The sequence below is a fragment of the Solanum pennellii genome, chromosome 4, assembly GCF_001406875.1.
Source record: "Solanum pennellii chromosome 4, SPENNV200".
Lineage (NCBI taxonomy): Eukaryota > Viridiplantae > Streptophyta > Magnoliopsida > Solanales > Solanaceae > Solanum > Solanum pennellii.
In genome coordinates this window covers 70,257,034-70,278,005 of record NC_028640.1, presented here as the reverse complement: position 1 = coordinate 70,278,005, position 20,972 = coordinate 70,257,034, and the positions used below count along the sequence as shown (strand labels likewise).

At 32.6% G+C, this 20,972-nt stretch overlaps 1 protein-coding gene and 3 pseudogenes across 1 annotated transcript; 1 reads left to right on the top strand and 3 right to left on the bottom strand.

Moving 5' to 3' along the window:
- Window positions 1-561: 561 nt before the first annotated feature.
- On the bottom strand, window positions 562-13,615 carry LOC107015634 (annotated as a pseudogene).
- Window positions 2,264-6,229, bottom strand: LOC107017009 (annotated as a pseudogene).
- On the top strand, window positions 5,669-9,167 carry LOC107015635 (annotated as a pseudogene).
- An 838-nt stretch (window positions 13,616-14,453) lies between the features above and the next one.
- LOC107017008 (ATP-dependent 6-phosphofructokinase 6-like) lies at window positions 14,454-15,914 on the bottom strand. Its single transcript, XM_015217299.1, has one exon. It carries the CDS (start codon window positions 15,912-15,914, stop codon window positions 14,454-14,456), a length of 1,461 nt encoding a protein of 486 aa, XP_015072785.1.
- Window positions 15,915-20,972: the final 5,058 nt, after the last annotated feature.

The window sequence follows — 20,972 nt, the reverse complement described above, 5'->3', positions numbered from 1 at the left end:
GACTAATATCTAAGGTTCAACTTACCGATTCCCAAAAGTAAAATCTAATGAGCAACTTTGTAGTCCAACATGTGAAACTTATCTAAACATTCCTTTTTTCCTATTCCAAGAAACTGAGGGAACATATAAATATTGGTTCAAGTTGCACCTGCTTTTTGATACAACAGAAAATTTAGAAATAAGAGAAGAGCGCGAAGGACTTAAACAAATGATCCGAGAGCGCCAAAAGATCACATTAGATAGGCAACCAATACTGAAGAGAGAGGCATACTAAAGAATTGTTAGTACTGGTTTGTCATTTTTATCATTAATCAACCGCACCTCAACATAGTTGGGGTTGGACATTTATGAATCCTCTGTATCTATTCTGCAATTAAAATGAAGATGAAAATTAGACATAAACTACAGACCTCGAACATGCTACTCTTGTCTGAGATGTTGAAATGTGTTTTGCAACTGCAGGTGCTGCCTTTAATGAGCACATTTTGGGAGTAATTTGTTTGGAGATTGCCGAAGATCGTCAAGATTGTGAAATCGAAGACTAAAATTTCCTGGCTAACAGCGAAAAAGAAACAATGAAAATTCTTGCAAAATAGTTAGGTTATTTAGGCATATCATCGAACACCTTTGATTCACCATTAGAGAACAAACACGCATTGAAGTATCTATTTGTACATATGCATGTGAAGATTGGATAAAAATACAGGAAAATTTGCTCAGAAACAAAGACAAACAGAGAAATTAGTTGGAGAAACACTTACCACAACAGAGAGCTCAGACCTGAGACAAATTAGTCACAAAATGTATGAAGTTTGAAAGAAATCCAGTGCTAGAGACTTGGATATTGGGGAGACGAAGAGAAGAAGCAGAATAAGAGATAAACATTGAGCTGATGTGAAGCAAAACCACGCGTCAATTTTGTGTTAAACAAGTGTAGACGTTAATCGGACATTTTCAAAGTAAAAAACAGAAATACCCTTAGATAGTCCGACGAAACCACCACTTATTAAGAATGATAATGTTCAAAAAGTTACTAATTAGCAAGGATTTGTTTCTTCTCTGATAATTGAGTAGGTGGTTCTTTGTCCTTATTTGCTTCAATTATATCAGCTGATCTAGTTGTTGACAAGAAGCTAGGTTGATTAATTTAAGATAGAAGTTATGCCCACGTCATGTCTGTAATGTCAACCTTGTGTTGTTTCTCAGTGAATCTATCAGAGGGTATGTAAGCATGTATGTTCTTGACAGGACCAATCATAAAGCCTGTGTACCCAGACATTGCTCCATGTACCACGCTATGAGCAAGAAGAGTGCAATACACATTGTCAGATGCATTACTTGGAATAGCTCGAATCATGTATGTCGGATCTATATATTTAAGTTGATCACCATCTTCTTTTCTTTCGAAAAAAGCTCCTTTATCCTTTTCGATATCCATAAACCAACATCAACTTGCTCATCATCTTGTCCAGCACCTTCAGCTACGACTATAACCATGTGTCCATTCTCTTTCAAGCCTTTGTTCGATATACTCTAACACTCCACCATGTCCTCCAAGATAGAAACGGGATTCTGGAATCAAACAACAATCAACATCTCGACTAGCAAGACTAGCATACATTGCTATAAACCCACTATCCCGTCCCATTAACTTCACAACCCCAATTCCATTCTCAAAACTCATAGCTTCAACATGAGCAGCACTAATCGCACGTTGAGCTTCCTCAACTGCGGAATCAAAACCCAAAGACTTGTCAATAACTGGTATCTCGTTATCTATTGTCTTGGGGATTCCAACTACTGCAACATTCAGACCACGCCTTGTAATTTCCTCAAATATCAACGATGCTCCTTTCAGCGTTCCATCTCCTGTGATTATATAAACTAGATTAATTCCTCCATCCTTAATGCTATCAACTATTTTATACGTAATATGACCCCCTCGAGATGACCCAAAATTTGTTCCACCACGTTTATGGATGTCATTCACAACCTTGGGTGTCAAAGGAATCGTCTTTTTGGAATAGAAACCTCGATATCCTCCATCTATCCCCATGACTCTTGTTACACCATACATAGAGTACAAGCCATATACTATTTCACTGATAATTGTATTGAGACCATGACGTAAACTTCCACATGTTACAATTACATGCATCTGGCTTAAAATAAACGTTTTGGCTAGGACCAACTCGACGAAAATGTATCCCTCTTGGACTATTCTTGTCGACAACAATATTTTGAGCAACTGTATCATCTTCATAGACAAAATAGTGATTAACGACTGAATAGGAAGGATTGTTCTTCAATGGATTAGGATAGGTAGAAAGATTAGGAAAGTAATCAGATAAATGAGGAACGTCTTCAAAAACCAACCATCATTACCCATCAAGAATTTCTTGTTCAAATCCGCACTTCAAAACAATCATCCAATAATCCCATAATTCAACTCAAATTCAATTACAAGGAAAATACTTTATTTATAAACTCAACAGTTCTTCAATCTCACTAATAGAAAATATAAGACAAGACACCTATTTATATTACTAATAAACCAAATTAATGTAGGATTAGAAAACCTATTACAATATGAAATAGGACAAATAAAGTACCATATAATAAATCCTAAGCAAATTAGGATTTAATTTATGGTAAGTTACCTAATGTTTTTTATGCACGGTAAAAAGGCATATAAGTACATATTTTCCATGTTTTTGTGTCGATTTACAATTTTATCATAAGCCCCAATTCTTTATTTTTATCTCCAAATATACCGAGTTTTTATATTTGGAGAAAATCAACTCCAACCCAAATTTCTATTTTTTTCACTCCAAAAAGAGTTCTCTTATCTCCTTAATATTATATTTTTATTTTTATTTCTACTTCATAAAGTAAATCATTAATTCCTTTTTCAAATAATCATCACATATGATTCATATTCTTTTCTAATTTACTTTCCTTTTTTTTTCATTTTTAACTATTGCATCATCTATTCTCATACTAATTAAAAAGTGTAGCATAAAATAAAAATAACTTGTTTGATTTGTATTAAATTTTGATTATAACTATATTCTGATCCACTGATTTAATGACGGAAGAATGCACCTTAACTCCATCTTTCCGCGCACGTTCGTCGTTGATATCATTAGTTTTTGGTTGAAGATAGTTATGATGATTATCATCAAGCTTTTAGGAGTAGAATTAACAAATAATTGTCATTTAGGGCAGAATGGATTGCAAGCTCTTGAGAATTTACATGTTTACTAATTGTCATTAATGCTTAAGGTTGGATTCATTAATATCTTCAGCAAGTGAACGTGTTTAAGACCTCATTTTTTTCTATTAAGATTAAGAGAGTTGAATCTGAATACACATGATTTGCATAAAGATCTAAGTATCAAGATCACTCAGATTCATACCTACAAACCAAACACACTTAATGAGTTGAATTTGAATGATTAAGATTCAAACCTCCATTACAAATGAGACCCAAATTTTATACATAGCCAGCTATGTGAGCATATGATCTTTTCTTAGCCAAATGACATCTCACTTTAGATATTTTGCTCTTTCCCTTAAAATATGTTTTAATTAATTAATCATTCCATTAATGCTTTTGTTTTTCAAATAGTGAGATAGTATTTGTTTCCGTTAAGATGAAAAATTTAGTTATTACATTAAATAGAGATTGAGCCAGTTTTCCATTTTGGCAGACGCATGTAAGCCATCAGTACACGAATAAATCAGAAAGGGTAGAAAATACCAATCCAAATACTAAAGTTGAGGCCAAAAAACCCAAAAATTAGAAGTTTGCAAAACACAGGATTTCATTAACCTAATTATGAGAAAAAGTGAGCCTAGTCAATAGGGAAACAAAAAAAAGTTTCACGTGAAACCAAACAACTATAACATTTGGTATATATGTCACAAGGACAAGATAACAAGAACAATTAGTTTTTAGTCACATAGACAAACTCAAGATTTTCACCAACAATAAATCAAGAACTAAATACAAAGTTAACACTTGTGCAGTTTAGTCACGGAAAGCTCTTTCCTGGCAAATGATCACAAAATTGGTTGAGGATCTTGGGCAACTAACCAATTTCTCGGAGAATCGAAGTGAATATCAAGAAGTACACTTCATTGAATAGATCCTACAAACTCTTCTTCTTGATATAATTACGAACTTCTAAAATTATTGCATTCTTTAGTAAAAATTTTGAACAGAACGTCATCATCCCATTCAAGATGCTCCATCACACACATATTGGAAGAATTGATAACGTTGCCATTCTTAAGGTTGGGAAACTCTATGCTTGAAAGGTAATGAATATCATGTTTTTGGGCCAAGTATCCTAACTTAAATGTGCATCGCTCAAGACCCATCTGGAGAGAGAATAGAGTCAAATTACAATCATAATGCACAAATGTTACAAAACAATGATTTTATTGTATGAGGGAATGAAGGGAGCACTTGAATATGTTTTCTTTATATAATTTGAATTTTCTTCTTAGTATGATGTTGTTATAGTGACTTGTTCACTTCTTTAAATGTAAAACTGCTTTTAAAAAAATCATGTGTACGACATTGTTTACATCTGTTTTGTAACACTGTTCATACTGGAAAGCGACCTAAAAAGAATGTGCAAATAAAAGAGCAAAAGTAGCATGAAGCACTTACAAAAGTAGTTTCAGTATTTATGTTGAGTGTCTCCATGAGGCGAGGCTCCCAATGGGATAGCTACTCCATAGATATAAAAAGTTGTGATAAGCAAATCCAAAGTTAGACATTTGCATTTCAATACTGGAAGCGACATCTTTACAAATTGCATCACTACATGATGTGGTAATCTCAATGAAACTAGTAAACGATCGAGAAGTCAAGAACAATAAAAAGGAAGAAAAATCCTATCTAGATTGATAAAGTTAAGCCAAATCTGACCATCTAACAATGTAGCTAGATAGTAGAAGAAGTACCCGACTTTAGAAAGTTGACTGAACGATTGCAAAAAGTCAAGAGAGTTGTATTAACACCAGAAGTCTTTGTATAATGTGTAAAATTCTCGAAATTGTGGTATATTCGAAAGTGGATGTTGTCTCTTTATATTATCTATATACCAAAAAGAAAATAAGGTCTTCATGACAAAATAAACCACAGTGAACCAATTCCCTATCGTTAACTCGGTTGCATTGCTCAACTTTTGAAGATTATCTTCAACGGTCTTCTTATAACTTGATGCTCTTCCAAACGCAATGTGGCACTAGCATTAAAGGTACCTTAAGCAATCCAAGCACAACTTATTCGGAAAGTAAGCTTAGCACTAACCATAAAGGATATATTTACTAGCCTACACTCGAGATCATACATATCTTCGGAGATCTCCAAATTTTAAATATGCGATGCAAAAATATTCAAAGACAGATCATCAGAGTCATCATACGACTTCGAACTTAAGCCTCTTTAAATTTGATGAATTGATTTCCAAATGATAGAATTCGGAGAATTCGAGGATTTTCAAAGCAGGACAACCTGAGAGTATGTTTACAATTATGTCATTCAACCGTAGGGTCCTTAAATACTTTCAATCTATGAAAATTTCCTTATCAAGTGTACAACACGTGAGATTCAATGTTATCAAGGATGAACACTTATAGATAGTGTCAGGCAAGTCACTGGAGTTATTCTCAAATGAATCTTACAACAATAGTAGCAAGTCAACGAGAGATTCGGAATAATAATTTATTGATTAATAATTTATTTTTATTTTCACCTTTTTAGTAGGAACCCATCGGCTGATTATGAAATCTACTATGTTATCAACAAATCCAATTTGTTGCTTGTATTTGGACAGGTGGGTGAAATGCAAATGGAAGTTTTTAATTTTGGAACAAGTAGAATGATTTAATACATAATCGACAAAGGATATAAAGTTTTTCCTTTGCGATTTATCTTTTACTAAGAGAAAAGAAGTTATCAATTAAAGGTCATAGATGCTCCCACCATTTTAAGTGCGATTTATCTTTTACTAAGAGAAAATTGAAGTTATTAATTAAAGGTCATAGATGCTCCCACCATTTTGAGACAAAACAATGTTGTGAAGACATCTTTCATCGGCAAAAGTGAGAGAATCTGAATAAAAAGAGAATCCAGCAACTTACTGATTCGACTTTGGATTTCAACTTTTTTCATTTGCTTATTTGTCGCTTCAACCTTTTTTGCAAGGTCGTAAATTCATCGTTTTGGGTGCAAAAAGGTGCAGACAAAGCAAAAGATGGACCTACGACCTTGCAAAAGAGTTGAAGAGACAAATAAGAAAATGAAAAGAGTTGAAGATCAGAGTCGAATGAGTAAGTTGCCCGATTCTCTTCTTATTCTAATTCTCTCACTTTTGCCAACAAAAGATGCCTTCACAACATCTGTTCTCTCAAAAAGGTGGGAGCATTTATGGCCTTCAATTGATAGCTTCTTTTTCTCTTGTAAAGATAAATCGCAAAGGAAAAACTTCATATCCTCTGTCGATTACGTATTAGATCATTCTACTTGTTCAAAAATTAAAAACTTCCATTTGAATTTCATCCACCTATCCAAATACGAGCAACGAGTCGGTTTTGTTGATGACATTGTAGATTTCACAATTAGGCGATGGGTTCCTACTAATGAGTGAAAAATAAAAATAAATTATTGTTCCCAATCTCCCGATGGCTTGGTACTGTTGTTGAAAAGAATGTTGAAAATATTATACTGTTGTCAGATTCATATGAGAATGACTCTATTGACTTGCCTGACACTATCTACAAGTGTTCTTCCTTGATAACATTAGATCTCACTTGTTGTATACTTGACAAGGAAGTCGTCATAGAGTGGAAGTCTTTAAAGACCCTACGGTTGAATGACATAACCTTAGATGATGACGGAATTGTAAACCTACTCTCCGGTTGTCCTGCTTTGGAAATCCTTGAATTTCTTGAATTCTCCGAATTCCGTCATATGGAAATTAGTTCTTCAAATTTAAAGAGGCTTAAGTTCGAAAATCATTTGTCGTACTATAACTCTGATGATCTCTCTTTGGATATTTTTACCCCACATGTTCAACATTTGGAGATCTCTGGATATATGTATGATCTCAGGTGTAGGCTAGTAAATGTATCATCTCTGGTCAGTGCGAAGCTTACTTTCCAAATGAACTGGACTTGGTTTGATCAAGGTCCTGATGAGCATCAAGTTATAAAGACACTCATCGAAGATTATCTTCAAAAGTTGAGGAATGCAACTGAGTTAACTTTTGGGACTTGCTTCATCGAGGTATGTTGACCTTATTTGCTTTTTAATATATAGATATCAAAAAGAGAAAACACTGAGAATATAACACAATTTGACAACTTTTAAACTTTTTACAAAAACTATTGATATGAATACAAAACTCTCCCGACTTTTTGCATTCTTTCTGTCAACTTTCGAAAGTCGGTACTTCTTCTACCATTTAGCTACATTGTAAGATGGTCAAATTTTTCATAACATTATTTGTCTACACAAGATTTTCTTCCTTTCATTTGTTCTTGGTTTCTCGATCGTTCACTTCATTGGGATGACCACCTCAGGTACTAATGCAGTTTGATAAGATGTTGCTTTTAAAATTGAAATGCAAGTGTGTAACTCTGGATTGACATAGACTATTATTTCTATAGAATAGATATCTTGTTACGAGCCTCGCCTCGCCTCATGTGGAGACACTTAATATAACCATGGCAACTACTTTTGTAACTTCCTACAACTTTTGCTCTCTTATTTGCACATTCATTTTAGGAAGTTCTAACATCCCTCCCCTTCCCTATATTGAACGTTGTTCTAAAAGGGATACAATCATGCATATATATCTTTGATTATCACGAAAGAGACGTTTGTCACTAGAAAACTTCATATTAAACAATTGTTGACAAACTTAAGAGTTATTACTTAAGGTTTGGTCTACTTATCCCAATAGTCATCCTAAAAGGAACAAATTTTTTTAATCATTTTCCCAGAACCATTGAAGATTGGTCGATGTAAAAACTATTCTATACCAGACACTTGTCCTATGAAATCATTCTTTGTAACTTTTGTGCATTATGATTTTCATTTGACTATATTCTCTTTCAAGTTGGATCTTGAGCAATGCACATTTAAGTTGCGATATTTGGCCAAAGAATATCATTTCTTATCAAGCTTAGAGTTTCCCAACCTCAAGAATGTTAACGTTGTCAATGCTTTCAAGATCTGTTTGAAGAAGCATCTTATTTGGGTTTATGATAATCTTTTCAAACTCTCAGAAAATCTACTGAAGAATACAAAAGTTTTGGAGAAGTTCTTAATTATATCAAAGAGAAAAAATGTAGTATTTGTGCTTCTCGATATTCATCTCGATTGGCTAAGAAATTGGTATGTTGCCCAAGATCCTCAACCAATTATGTGATCATTTGCGAGGAGGGAACTTTTCATGTCTAGGTTACAAGTCGTTATCTGTTTTGGTGCACCCATAAATGTTACTTTATATTTAGTTTTTGATTTACTATTGGTGAAAATCTTGAATTTGTCTATGTTACTAATAAGTGTTTGTTCTTGTAATCTTGTCCTTGTGACATACCAAATGTTATGGTTGTTTCGTTTCTCATGAAACTTTTCTTTGACGCATTTTGGATGTGGATATGTTTCAAAATTTTCAACTAGATTGTTTCTTTAGATTGACTACCCACACTTTTTCACACAACTAGGGTTATGAGATGTTGTGTTTTGCAAACTTTGTCGATGACATCAAGGTACTTTTATGGGGAGGTAATACCTTTTAGGCATTTTCTAGGATGGAAGAGGTTTAAAGTGTGTGTTTGTCAGAAAGATTTTGTAGCCAATTATGATTGATGCTAGCAATGCGGTCAAATGCTAATTTTTTAACTTAAGGTCATATTATAAAGTGTTGGTTATGATACATATGTTTGATTCACCTAAAATCTTATTATATTAGGTGGATCTGAGTTGGGCTTAACTAGCTTACTAGAGGTTGTAAAAAATTTGTGGAGCAATAGTCTATTGTATCAAAGATAAGAGAGTGCCGGAGATGTTCAATGAAGTATGAACAGTGAAAATCGATAATATTTTTGGTTGAATGAGAAATTGTTAGGTTGCCCAAGATCCCCCACAAGTTCTGTGATTATCATCAAGGTGTGAGCTTTCCATGACTAATAACGATAAACAGTGTGACATGTCAGGATGTGGTAGATGTCGTCTTATGTTGAGTTTTTGATAACCTACTCATGCAATCATGAAGTACTAATCCTCCCATATAGTATGAACAATCTCTATCACGTTGGACATGAATTTCCCTATTAGATGATTGAGAAGATGAAACAACATTATTATTTCAAGCCTGTTGTTAGTCATTGTCATTAGCAACCGTATCATCGTGTTCATATTCCATGAATATTTCATCAACGGTATAAAATTATGCAACAATGCACAAGTTATGGCAATGATTCTTCTTCTTTTAAGCCGAGGGTCTATCGAAAATAACTTTTCTCCTCCACAAAGATAGGAGTAAGATCCTACCCTCACGTATATTGTTGTTATTGCTATCTGATATTAAGGATATTGTTACTACGTTATCTGCATCACCTAATCCAGTTTCATACTCCGAGCTTCATTGTCCATTTTTTGAACCATAAGTTTTTCATGGCTCATCCATGTCCTCCGAAGCTATCCCTTACTGCAGGTTTATGCTTGGAATGCAAATAATTTTGGAAAAGTAATTGGTGTCAAATCGGTAATGGTACTAATCATCAAGTTGTGACCTGTTTTCAATGCTACGATCCTTCGGCTTATCTCACTCATCAGGCACGGATTCCATTGACTGAAAACTGTTTCCCAACACAGGCGCAACTCATCTATTGCACCTGATTTATCAAGCTTTGCTCATGTTGAGGAATACCAAAACCCGAATCAACTAGGTGTTAGTAATGGACAAGGTTTGCCAATCCAGAACACTGGTAATGCCTCTTTGTCAAATCTCTCCCTTGTCTATGTTCAAATATTTCCTTGTGACAATAACGTTTTCTTTAAATTCCATCTGCTTATTGTCAGTCAGAGTAGTATTGCTCTTTACACCGTGTCAATCAAGCCACATATCTGATAATCCTTCGCTTTCACAGCCACAAAAGTCGCATCCTCTTATTGGCATCTTCGATTGGGTCATTCGCCTCAGAAGCTCTTAGAGTGTTGTGAAAAGCGCAGAAAAGCGCGCTTCAACGCGAGGCCTACCAGTGCGCTTCTTTCTCCTGAGGCGATGCGATCTGAAAAAGGCGCTCGCTTCAGATAAAGAAGCGAGAAGCGATAGTGTGGGAAAAGCGCAATAAAGCTTGCTTTTTATAAAAAAGCGACAATTAGGTTTTTTTAAAAAAAATAGTTTTTTTTTAAATTTCTGAAATAGATACGACTTAATTTTCTTTCACGACTTTACGACTTTACACTTCTTTCGCTGCTTCTCTTCTTCACGACCGCGACTGCTCTCACTTCACCAGCTTCATCTGATCGGTGAGTTTCTTTTCTCTTCGATATGCTTCTCCTCTTGCTCTTTTTAATTTTCCTTTTCTCCTCTTTGGGTAATGCAAACATGACTCTTCTCTGCTGTAGTTCTTTATTTTTTGCTTTATATGTTATGACTTATGAGTATTATTGACTATCTATTTTCATTGAATCTAAGACTATATTACCTCTATTCAGTTATTAATATATTTTTATTTTTATACTAAATGTCACCTTTCTAAAAAAAGGCGTGTGCTTCGCTTCACGCTTCTCGCTTCTATGAAGCAAGCCCTCGTCACTTTTTTCCGCTTCTCGCTTCCCAAAACACTGGCTCTTAGCCAAATGTTGTCTAGACATCAGCTTTCTAGTTCTAGTTTTAGATTACAAAAAATTTGCAAGTCCATAATAGAAGTACTAAAGTTTTGCAACTCAGTTCCCCCTTTTCTGTCATCTCAAGGTCATCATTCTTCTAAAGTCTTCTAATACCGAGCAAGTTAGAGTTAGCTCTATGAATCCTTCGGTTTATTTTCTAAATAAACAACCGAAATGGTAGCAAAAGAACAGAACTAGTCTGTGATAATCCTTCATATGAAATTAACACCAACTTATGAACTCTTTTGTCAAAATTAAGGCAAACTTCTATTATTTTCCATCTGCTTGGCTCCTCCGAGAACCATAGTTTGTCACTATAGCCACAGTCGTGTTCCTCACACACATCAGGAAAAATTCCAATATATAGATTAACAGAATGAAATATGAAATCAATTTGACCCCTATTTGCAATATTTTAAATTTTCCTCCCTAAACTATAACACAACCTATGCTACAAATTCCACTAAGCATAGAAACTCCTAGTACGAACCTTTCCTAAAAATATATCCGTTAAATAAAAGAATCAAGATGGGTGATGGAAATTCAGAAAACCCATTCAAAAGTGTAATGCTTAGGTAGAGATTGAAATTTAAACTTCCAACGCCTAATGATCAGAGACCCCACTCACGACTCCTCACTAGAATCATGAGTCTTTAAATCAAAGCAACCTTGTAAGACAACTAACATATGCCAGATGAATGGAGATCTCAAAGGATCAAACAGATAAATATAATCGAACATTCTCATTGTGATGTGGCCAAACAGCAACAAATATGAAGACATTTCAGAAGACTTAACAAATAATCACTAACAACACATGCATGCTTTAACAGGTAGATCAACTAACTCACTATTTTAAGCTCCAGGAAGTTGATGTAAATACAACACGCCAAGATGCAATAGAAGGTTTAATGTCAATATAAAAGATTGTCACAAGATTTGATACCTTAAAATAAGTAGGATAGGAAGCAACCAATTTTTTTGCTCCGAGTTCAATGGCCTAAGAAATAGCAGCATTGTACTAAAGTTGTTCAGAATGTTGAGAATGTTGTGCATCCGAGTCGGGTTCATTAAATAAATCTCCAAAACCATCCAAGAGCAGCTGAGGACCTTATTTTGACATGTTTCCAGCAGTTAAGGTTACTTCATTTAAGGAAGTAAAAGAATCTGTGAACCTTCAAGTTGTAACGGGGCTTCATCTTCCGATAGCGTTGTATATGAATCTGTTCCAAGATTCGAATCCATAGTGAGTACCTATTAAAATTCATGTTAATCAGAGTCATTAGCTGAGATCAGATAATTAATTAAGTCGTTTGGCTAGAATTAATAACATTTCTATTACTATTTTGACCAAAAGAAAGAACAAGAACTATTTCCCAGAAAACCAACAAATTGCAGCGAGCATAATGATTTTTTAAGTTCATCTAAGACCTTAGCAATGATAAGTTACAATTATCAAGTCTGAACAGAGGTCATGTAAATTAGTGAAGTTTTATGTATCTGAGAATGGAAATAGCCGATAATTTGGGTGAAGATTTACCAAATATGGCATCATTTGACAATTTCTCTGCGTTCCAACGATACAAAGACGCAAGTAAATTTGTGTTGAAACGTCATAGTCGGTCCCTGTTATGATCGTGTGATCGTGTGGTCGGTAAAGAACAGTTCAACTTCTTTGTGCACCGAAGAGAAGTTGGGGTTGAGCCGATCTAACTGGCCATTATCAATGTAGTAACTCTTATTTGACTTCAAGAAATTCTTCCATGTTTCAATATGCTTATTTAATAGTGTTGCTTGAATTTTTGTCCCCTAGTATTGATTTAAGCGAGATATCACCTCTTCGTCAACTAATATTAGCGTTCGGGAAGTGCCTTCATGCCTTGAATTATTCTTGTAAGGTATTAATGAAACCTACTCACATCACCCATTCAACGGAGCATTTTGGTATCTTGTTAATCGGTATACTCTGTTTTGATAGTTCATTTCGCCATGTGTTCTACAAATGGATGCTTAGAGGTAGAGATGCGAAGTGAATACAATGTTAATATCAGGGGTTATAGAAAACATAAAGTAGAAGATAGCAATTTTATATTAGTTGTTTTTTAAATTTAGTGGCAGATATGAAACAGTTTACAGATGAAAAGTGGGAAAAGTTAGAAATCCACAAATAACAGTCCCTGCACATGTTATTTTTCCGGCAACAGTTTCAGGTGGGATTTGTTCTAGAATGATCAATTTAGCCATCAATTTCTGTTTTTTTTTTTTTTGAGTAAAAGTGAATAATCTTAATGGATTATGTATCAATATAAATTCAGAATGTCAAAACTTAAAACAAACTAAGCTAAACAGAAATGATTTAAGGTGGATTTCGATGTGCCAGATTTGCATCAGTTCAACTATCAAATTACAGGGTATCATAACTTTGTTGGGGGAGTGTATCTTAAAGGACTGTAAATTGTACATAAAAATGGGCATTTCAAAGATAGTTTAGAACTTACAGCTCGTTAATGGTGGCGAGAAAATTCAACAAAAGCAGTGGCAAGCAACTTCACCAAAACCTATTCCGAATTCCAATTCAGTTTATGCAGAAGCTGGAGATTGCGTTCATTCTGTGATTGGTTTTTGAAGAGAGCGCTGTTTCTAGTTAGGGTTTTTGTTAGGACAAAAGTAGCTTTTCACTTTAGAGCTGTTCCTCGTTTATATATTGGTCCAATAAATGTAAAAAAAGATCTTATTAGTATTATATTTATTTTAATGAGTCAAAAATGCCACATGACCTTTTCAAAATTAGAAGAAAAAAAAAACTCATTTTTCTCTATTGGAGTAATAACTTTATTTCTACATTTGTTGGGAGACAATTATAATGTCTTACAATTTAGATAGTTTTTTTTTTGTATTTCAATGTAGTCTTATGGTTCTTTGTAGTCAATTATGAAATTTTAACGGAATAATGATTCTTTTGTATGTGTTCAAGTATCTGTGTGCTTGAATTTATATGATAAAACAATTATTATTTCAAGAGATGAAAAGTTAACGAGTAATTAAAGAATTTAGTAGCTAAAATTATGACGTGATTGAATTTTAACAATTGGAATAATACTCTACAAAAGGACAAATCCGATCACTAAAAATGAACGACAGGGGTGTTGCTCGGATTGTAAGCACCTCTCACTTTCAATCCAAGTTTGAGTCACCAAGAGAACAAAAGGGGTGAAAGCTCCTATAGAGGGTAAAAAAAAGATCACTAGAAATGGAATATAATTTAGTCAATCACTGCTTTAGGTATTTTACAAACACAAGGCAATGGGTGCAAGTTATATACAAATCTGATATATATAAATGTTGGATTATTGGCTTCGTTCAGTAAAGCAATTTTATTGAGATTACACAAGTGTAGGATTCTCTCACAAATTAGCAAACTACTTTTACATGGGACTTTATATTTATAAATGTATAATGTTCAAAAAGTTACTAATTAGAGCAAGGATTTAATTTGTTTCTCCATCTGATAATTCACAAGTGTAGGATTCTCTCACAATTTGTTTGCTTCATTTATATCGACTCTGGTTGTCAAGAAGCTAAGTTGATTTGTTTCTTCATCTGATAATTGAATAGGTGGTTCTTCGTCCTTGTTTGCTTCAATTATATCAGCTGATCTCGTCGTTGACAAGAAGCTAGGTTGATTAGTTGAAGATAGAAGTTGTGCCCACATCATGTCTGTAATGTCAACCTTGTTTTGTTTCTCAGTGATTCTATCAAAGGGTATGTAAGCATGTGTGTTGTTGACAGGACCAACCGTAAAGCCTGTGTACCCAGCCATTGCTCCATGTACCGCACTTTGAGCAAGATGAGTGCAATACATATTATCAGATGCATTACTTGCAATAGCCCGAATCATGTATGTTGGATCTATATACTTAAGATTGATCATCATCTTCTTTTCTTTCGAAAAATGTTCCTTTATCCTTTTCGATATCCATAAACCAACATCAACTTGCTCATCATCTTGTCCAACACCTTCAGCTACGACGATCACCATGTGTCCATTCTCTTTCAGCCTTTGTTCGATATACTCAAACAGTCCACCGCGTCCTTCAAGATAGAAACAGGATTCTGGAATCAAACAACAATCAACATCTCGACTAGCAAGACTAGCATACATTGCTATGAACCCACTATCCCGTCCCATTAACTTCACAACCCCAATTCCATTCTCAAAACTCGTAGCTTCAACATGAGCAGCGCTAATAGCACGTTGAGCTTCCTCAACCGCAGAATCAAAACCAAAAGACTTGTCAATAACTGGTATATCGTTATCTATTGTCTTGGGGATTCCAACAACTACAACATTCAGACCACGCCTTGTAATTTCCTCAAATATCAACGATGCTCCTTTAAGCGTTCCATCTCCTCCAATTATATAAACCTGATTAATTCCTCGATCCTGAATGCTATCTACTATCTTCTTAGTAACATGACCTCCTCGAGATGACCCAAGAATCGTTCCACCACGTTTATGGATATCATTCACAACGTTAGGTGTCAATGGAATCGTGTTTTTGGAATAGAAACCTCGATATCCTCCATCTATCCCCATCACTCTTGTTACACCATACATAGAGTACAAGCCACATACTATTTCCCTGATAACTGTATTGAGACCAGGGCATAAACCTCCACATGTTACAATACATGCATTAACATCATCCGCCTTAAAATAAACGTTTTGGGAAGGACCAGCTCGACGAAAATGTATCCCTCTTGGACTATTCTTGCGGACAACAATGTTTTGAGCAACTGTATCATCTTCATCGACAAAATAGTGATTGACGACTGAATAGGAAGGATTTTTCTTCAATGGATTAGGATACGTAGAAAGATTAGGAATGTAATCAGACAAATGAGGAACGTCTTCAAAAACATAACCATTGTCACCCATCACGATTTTCTTGTTCAAATTATGCAAAGCAAAACTATCAACCAATGATCCCATGGAAAATATTTTGTTTATAAACTCTGAAACTCTAATTTACTATAAGAAACTAGGTAACAAAGCATGCCTATTTATAATACTAATAAACTAAATCAAAGTAGGATTAGAAAACGTATTCCAATATGGAATAGCACTAACAAAATTACCAAATAATAAATCCTACATAACCTAGAATTGCTAGCGTAATTTTGAATTATTATTTTCAACATCCATTATGGTAAGTTGCCTAATGTTTTTTTATGCACGGTAGAATGGCATATATGTGCATATTTTCCATGTGATCTAAAAGTTTTTGTTGAAAAAAAATAATCTCATCTATCTTATTAATCGTAGGAATTCAATTCGTCAAAATTATACGTATATAATTTTCTTTTAGAACTCCTTGATATAAGAGAATCACGTATTCAAACACAAATATATTTTCTTGTATTTTATTAAATATGGGGAAAGAGTCTGAAAAATACTTCAACTTTGGCGAAATTATTGTTACGATATCAAACTTTATGGAGGATCTTTTACCCCTAAACTATTTAATAATGTATTTTAAATATATATATATATATATGTGCCCACGTTATTACTTATAATTATGCAATAGTATTTTTTTTTATGTCAATGTGAACACATATATATCTTTAGAATACACTATTAAATAGTGCAGAGTAAAAAGTCCTTTCAAAAGTTTAATATCATAACAACAATTTCAATCAAAATTTGAATATACTTTAGACATTATTTCCTTAAATATCGTTCATAAATTTTTTTTTATTGCACTACTATGTAGTTAGCATCACTATCATAGGCATCAAATGTATTTTTTTATCAACCATTTGTTAGAATAGAAACAAATAAGTCTATTTAGAGCCTGTTTGGCTCAGCTTAAAAACTGGTCAAACTGACTTAAAAGCTGGTTTTTGACTTATTTAGCTGTTTGGCAATACTCAAAATAACTTATTTTAAGTTAAAAAAAACTTATTTTAAGCCAAAAGTTAAAAGCTGGGGTAGGGGTGCTTTTTTTTTTTTTTAGCTTATAAGCTGTTTTAAGTTGACCACATTTTTATCCTTTTGCCCTTAATATTTTTATATAATCTCCAAATTACTCACATAACGCTAACATCTCTTTCTTCCATTTTTCCCTTTTTCACGTTTGGCATAGCAACTTCAGCACTTTTATCCAAACGCATAACTGCTTATTTTAAAAATAAGTTTCAGCACTTTCAAAAGTACTTTTTTAAAGCTGCTTTTATTAAGCCCATCCAAACGGGCCCTTAGCATGTATCCGATCTCATGTAAACAGATAATGATCTACTCTACGTCAAAACCAACAATTTTTTTTTAGTGAGTAGAAAAAGAGATCTTTTTTTCCAACTTTTTTTTAATAATATTTAGTGAATTGAAATATTTTCACCAGAAAAACAATGATATTTCCTCCATTTCAAAATAATTAAATTGTTAGATTGTTTTACACTCTTTAAATATAAATTAGACATTACTTTTCATTTTTGTCTGTATTAATTATTACTACCAAATTAATCTTTAGAATAATTCAAAGCAATTAGAGTTTCTTGAATCATGACATAGGAAAACCAAATGAAGGATAAAAACGAAAAAATATTTTAAAATCAGTCTTAAAAATTAAATCATTAAATCGATATAAAATATAAAAAATATCTAAACAATTCATTTTTTTGAAGCCCGGGAGTAACTTCCTAATGTAAAAAAACACGTTCCTTAAATGACTTTAATTTCCATGTTGATTATCTCCCTCCAATCCCAACACCCCACCGGCCACCCCAACCTCCCACCCCTACCCCTAGCACCTCCAAAACTAGCTCAATTTTTATTTTTATCGATTTTTTTTTATATTTGATATTTATATTAGAGTTTGATTATATATATTTTAACCTCGTGCAAGACCTATTTTGGAGGCAGCGCAATGTTCTTGAGTAAATTATATACTTGCCAAAAATAATAATACTAATAATGAGAAGAAAATCACTTATCATTCTTTTAAAAAAGATGAAGATATATTGGTAAAATTAAAAAAAAAAAAGACAAAATAGTATATAGAAAAAGGAAAAATCATAAGGAAAACTAATTAAGATGTTATTTATATGATGTATATCAAGTGGTTATAATAAGATTGCCCTAGCTAGGCATAATAATGACATAAAATACAAGTAGTAATAATCAGAGTCACTTGGACCCTCTTGAAAATGTAGAGAAACATCAAACATAGACAATTAAAAGATTCCCCATTACATAATTATATGTCAACTTCCCATGGTCATCATTTTTCCACATTCATTCATATCTTTTGAAGAAGAATATGGATGATACTAGTTCTAACTTCTAACAAAATGAAAGGCTAATTAATACTCCCTCAGTCGCATTTTCATAGCGATTTTAACTCTTTTCACATTCATTAAAAAATATTAATATTTTCACATGAAAAAATTAAAAAGTTTTTTAATGCTATGATGAGAATATGTTTTACAACGTGTTTTCTAATAGAAATGACTTATGTTTATAATGGTGGAGTAAAATCATTCATTCTTTTCGATCTATGATTTTTTATCTGGTGTTTGAAGCCCTCGTTGGAGAGCCGACTTAATCCGAATAGCAAACTGCATAGCCTATTTAGACATGGTAATACTTCCAACAAAATTTTCTTCATATTCAAAACTCAAATCTGAAATATCTGATTAAAGGTAAAATAATTTCACCTTCACATCATGATATTATTTTATTTTATGTTGTTTATGCTTTTTGTCAATCAAAATAATAGAAGTCTTATGAGTAAGTTTGAAAACTTTTAACACTACTATGGTCAACATTTTCTCCACTTTAAATAGGGAAATTTAAATGATTGTTATTGCATTTGCCTTCTCTCTCCACATGCTACCATTAAAGTTTTCAAAGACAATTGAGGAGAAATTTTGGGCCGGGCTTTCACTTATTAAAGTTAAAAAAGTAATAATGTGATGGGGTTCAAAATTTTGGTTTGATTACAATTCCTTTTTTTTCTCTTCATTTTCACTATGGTTTTCATTTTCTGAATGACACAGTAAAAATACATTAATCATTGAAGAAAAGTAACAATGCCAAAGATATCGAAAACATGATTTCAAAATCTTAAATGTAAAAATACATGAAAAAAAATATATGTATCAATCATTAGATTCTGAAGTTTTCGTAGTGTTTACCTATAAAACTATATAATTGAATTTATAGACACAATTTAAGAATATATGAATTTGAAATTACCTAAATATGTGGTTTGTAAAATGTAACTTGCATTATCACATTTACTTCAATTATGTAATGATTGGTGGAGATCTCGAATTCTTATGTAACAGTTAGACCCCCAACTTATCATATTTGGTCATAGTTTGGTGTTTGATATTGTTTTTTTTTAGGTTAGATGGACTTTGTTGATATGACACTAATTATGATTGTTTTTACTTTGTTTTTTCTTGGTCAGGTTTACTCACCCCATTCTCGTTGCGAAGATATCATGTGATGTTATCTCAGTTGAATCACTTTTAAATTTATTCTTCCCGTCATGTGACACTTTTTGATTTTCTCAAGTCTCAAATCTAACTTTTACCTGAATAATCCCCCTACTTTGTGGATAGTAATGGAACTGAAAAGAAGAATTATTTATCTTTTTCTCGGTGGAAAAATATAGAATCATTCTTATATATTCTATATAATTAACTGGTTAAATACTTTGTTAGAAAAATATATTTGAAATAAAAATTGATTAATGAATGAAAAAAGTGTAAAAGAATTCGAATGACAAAGTTGTCCCAAGTTGTGCTACCAATTAAGAAGAATTATTATATTTGGAGTTTTCAAAAAAAGACTCTTATGGGTGTCCAGAACAATTTTAAAATTTCAGATGATTATTTCTTTCGAAGGATATTTCTTCTATAGAGAGACGTTAATTCAAATATTATGTGATCATTGCGGTATGTGTAGATGACCTATTAATAACTATCAATAGCAATGGGTTCATAAAGACATCCTAAATACACTTTATACAATAATTTCAAAGTAAAAAACATAGTAAAAGCTACTTAGAAATTTTATTTTATTATTTACTATAAAGATAAAATTGCAAAAAGAGGTCCATTCCATTGCCTTGTGGTCATTGACCTTAACCAACTCCAATTTCAAAAAGAGAAACTTAGAAAAAAGCCATGATGTTGATTATGTATCACTAGTCATAAATCATGAAAATCATCCAAAAGACAAAAAGACAAATCAAAATGCCAAAACCAAGATAAAAAAAAAAAAAAGAAGATAAATAATCAAATAGCATAAATACAATAATGTCCCTATACAAAATCAAAAAATGTGGGACTAATACAATAATATGTTGTCTTATATTTGGGCAAAAAATGAAAAAAAATTAATAACAAAAATTGCCCCGTTCCGTAATTGTTCTCAAAACGGAATATTGACTAGGTTTGGTCTATCAAATTTAATTAAAAATAAAAACAACTACTCAAGGACGTGAAACAGTAGATCAGACTGTTAAAGATTTAAATTTGAGTCTTGAATATGAATTTTTTTTTTTTAAAAAGCCTTTATATAATAAAAAGGGAAAAGGGTCTGATATACCCCTCAACGTTGTCATTTAGAGCTGATATACCCCTTGTTATGAAAGTAGCTCATATATACCCCTACTTGTAAACAAATGGCTCACATATACCATTTTCCTCTAACGGAAATGAAAAAATAATAATTTTAATCTAAATTTTTATTATTTTTTTCTAAAAATATAATCCTATATGAATAAATTTAATCCTCGTCAAACATATTTTTTTGACTTTTTTTTGTTTCAATGATTAATTTATAATTATTATTTTGATAATCAAATTTATTTATGTTTCACTAATATTTTTGTAAAACTTATTGTAGATTTTCTTCGAATACGAAATTAAATTACAATACACAAAAAAAAATAGTTTAAATTTTTTTTCTTTAAATTAAGGAATGAAAGAAAAAAACAAAATAAGAATAAGAAACTCAAATAATTATAAGAAAAGA

Coding starts and splice junctions, on each gene's coding strand:
- LOC107017008 (XM_015217299.1), bottom strand. CDS start 15,914: ATGGGATCATTGGTTGATAGTTTTGCTTTGCATAATTTGAACAAGAAA.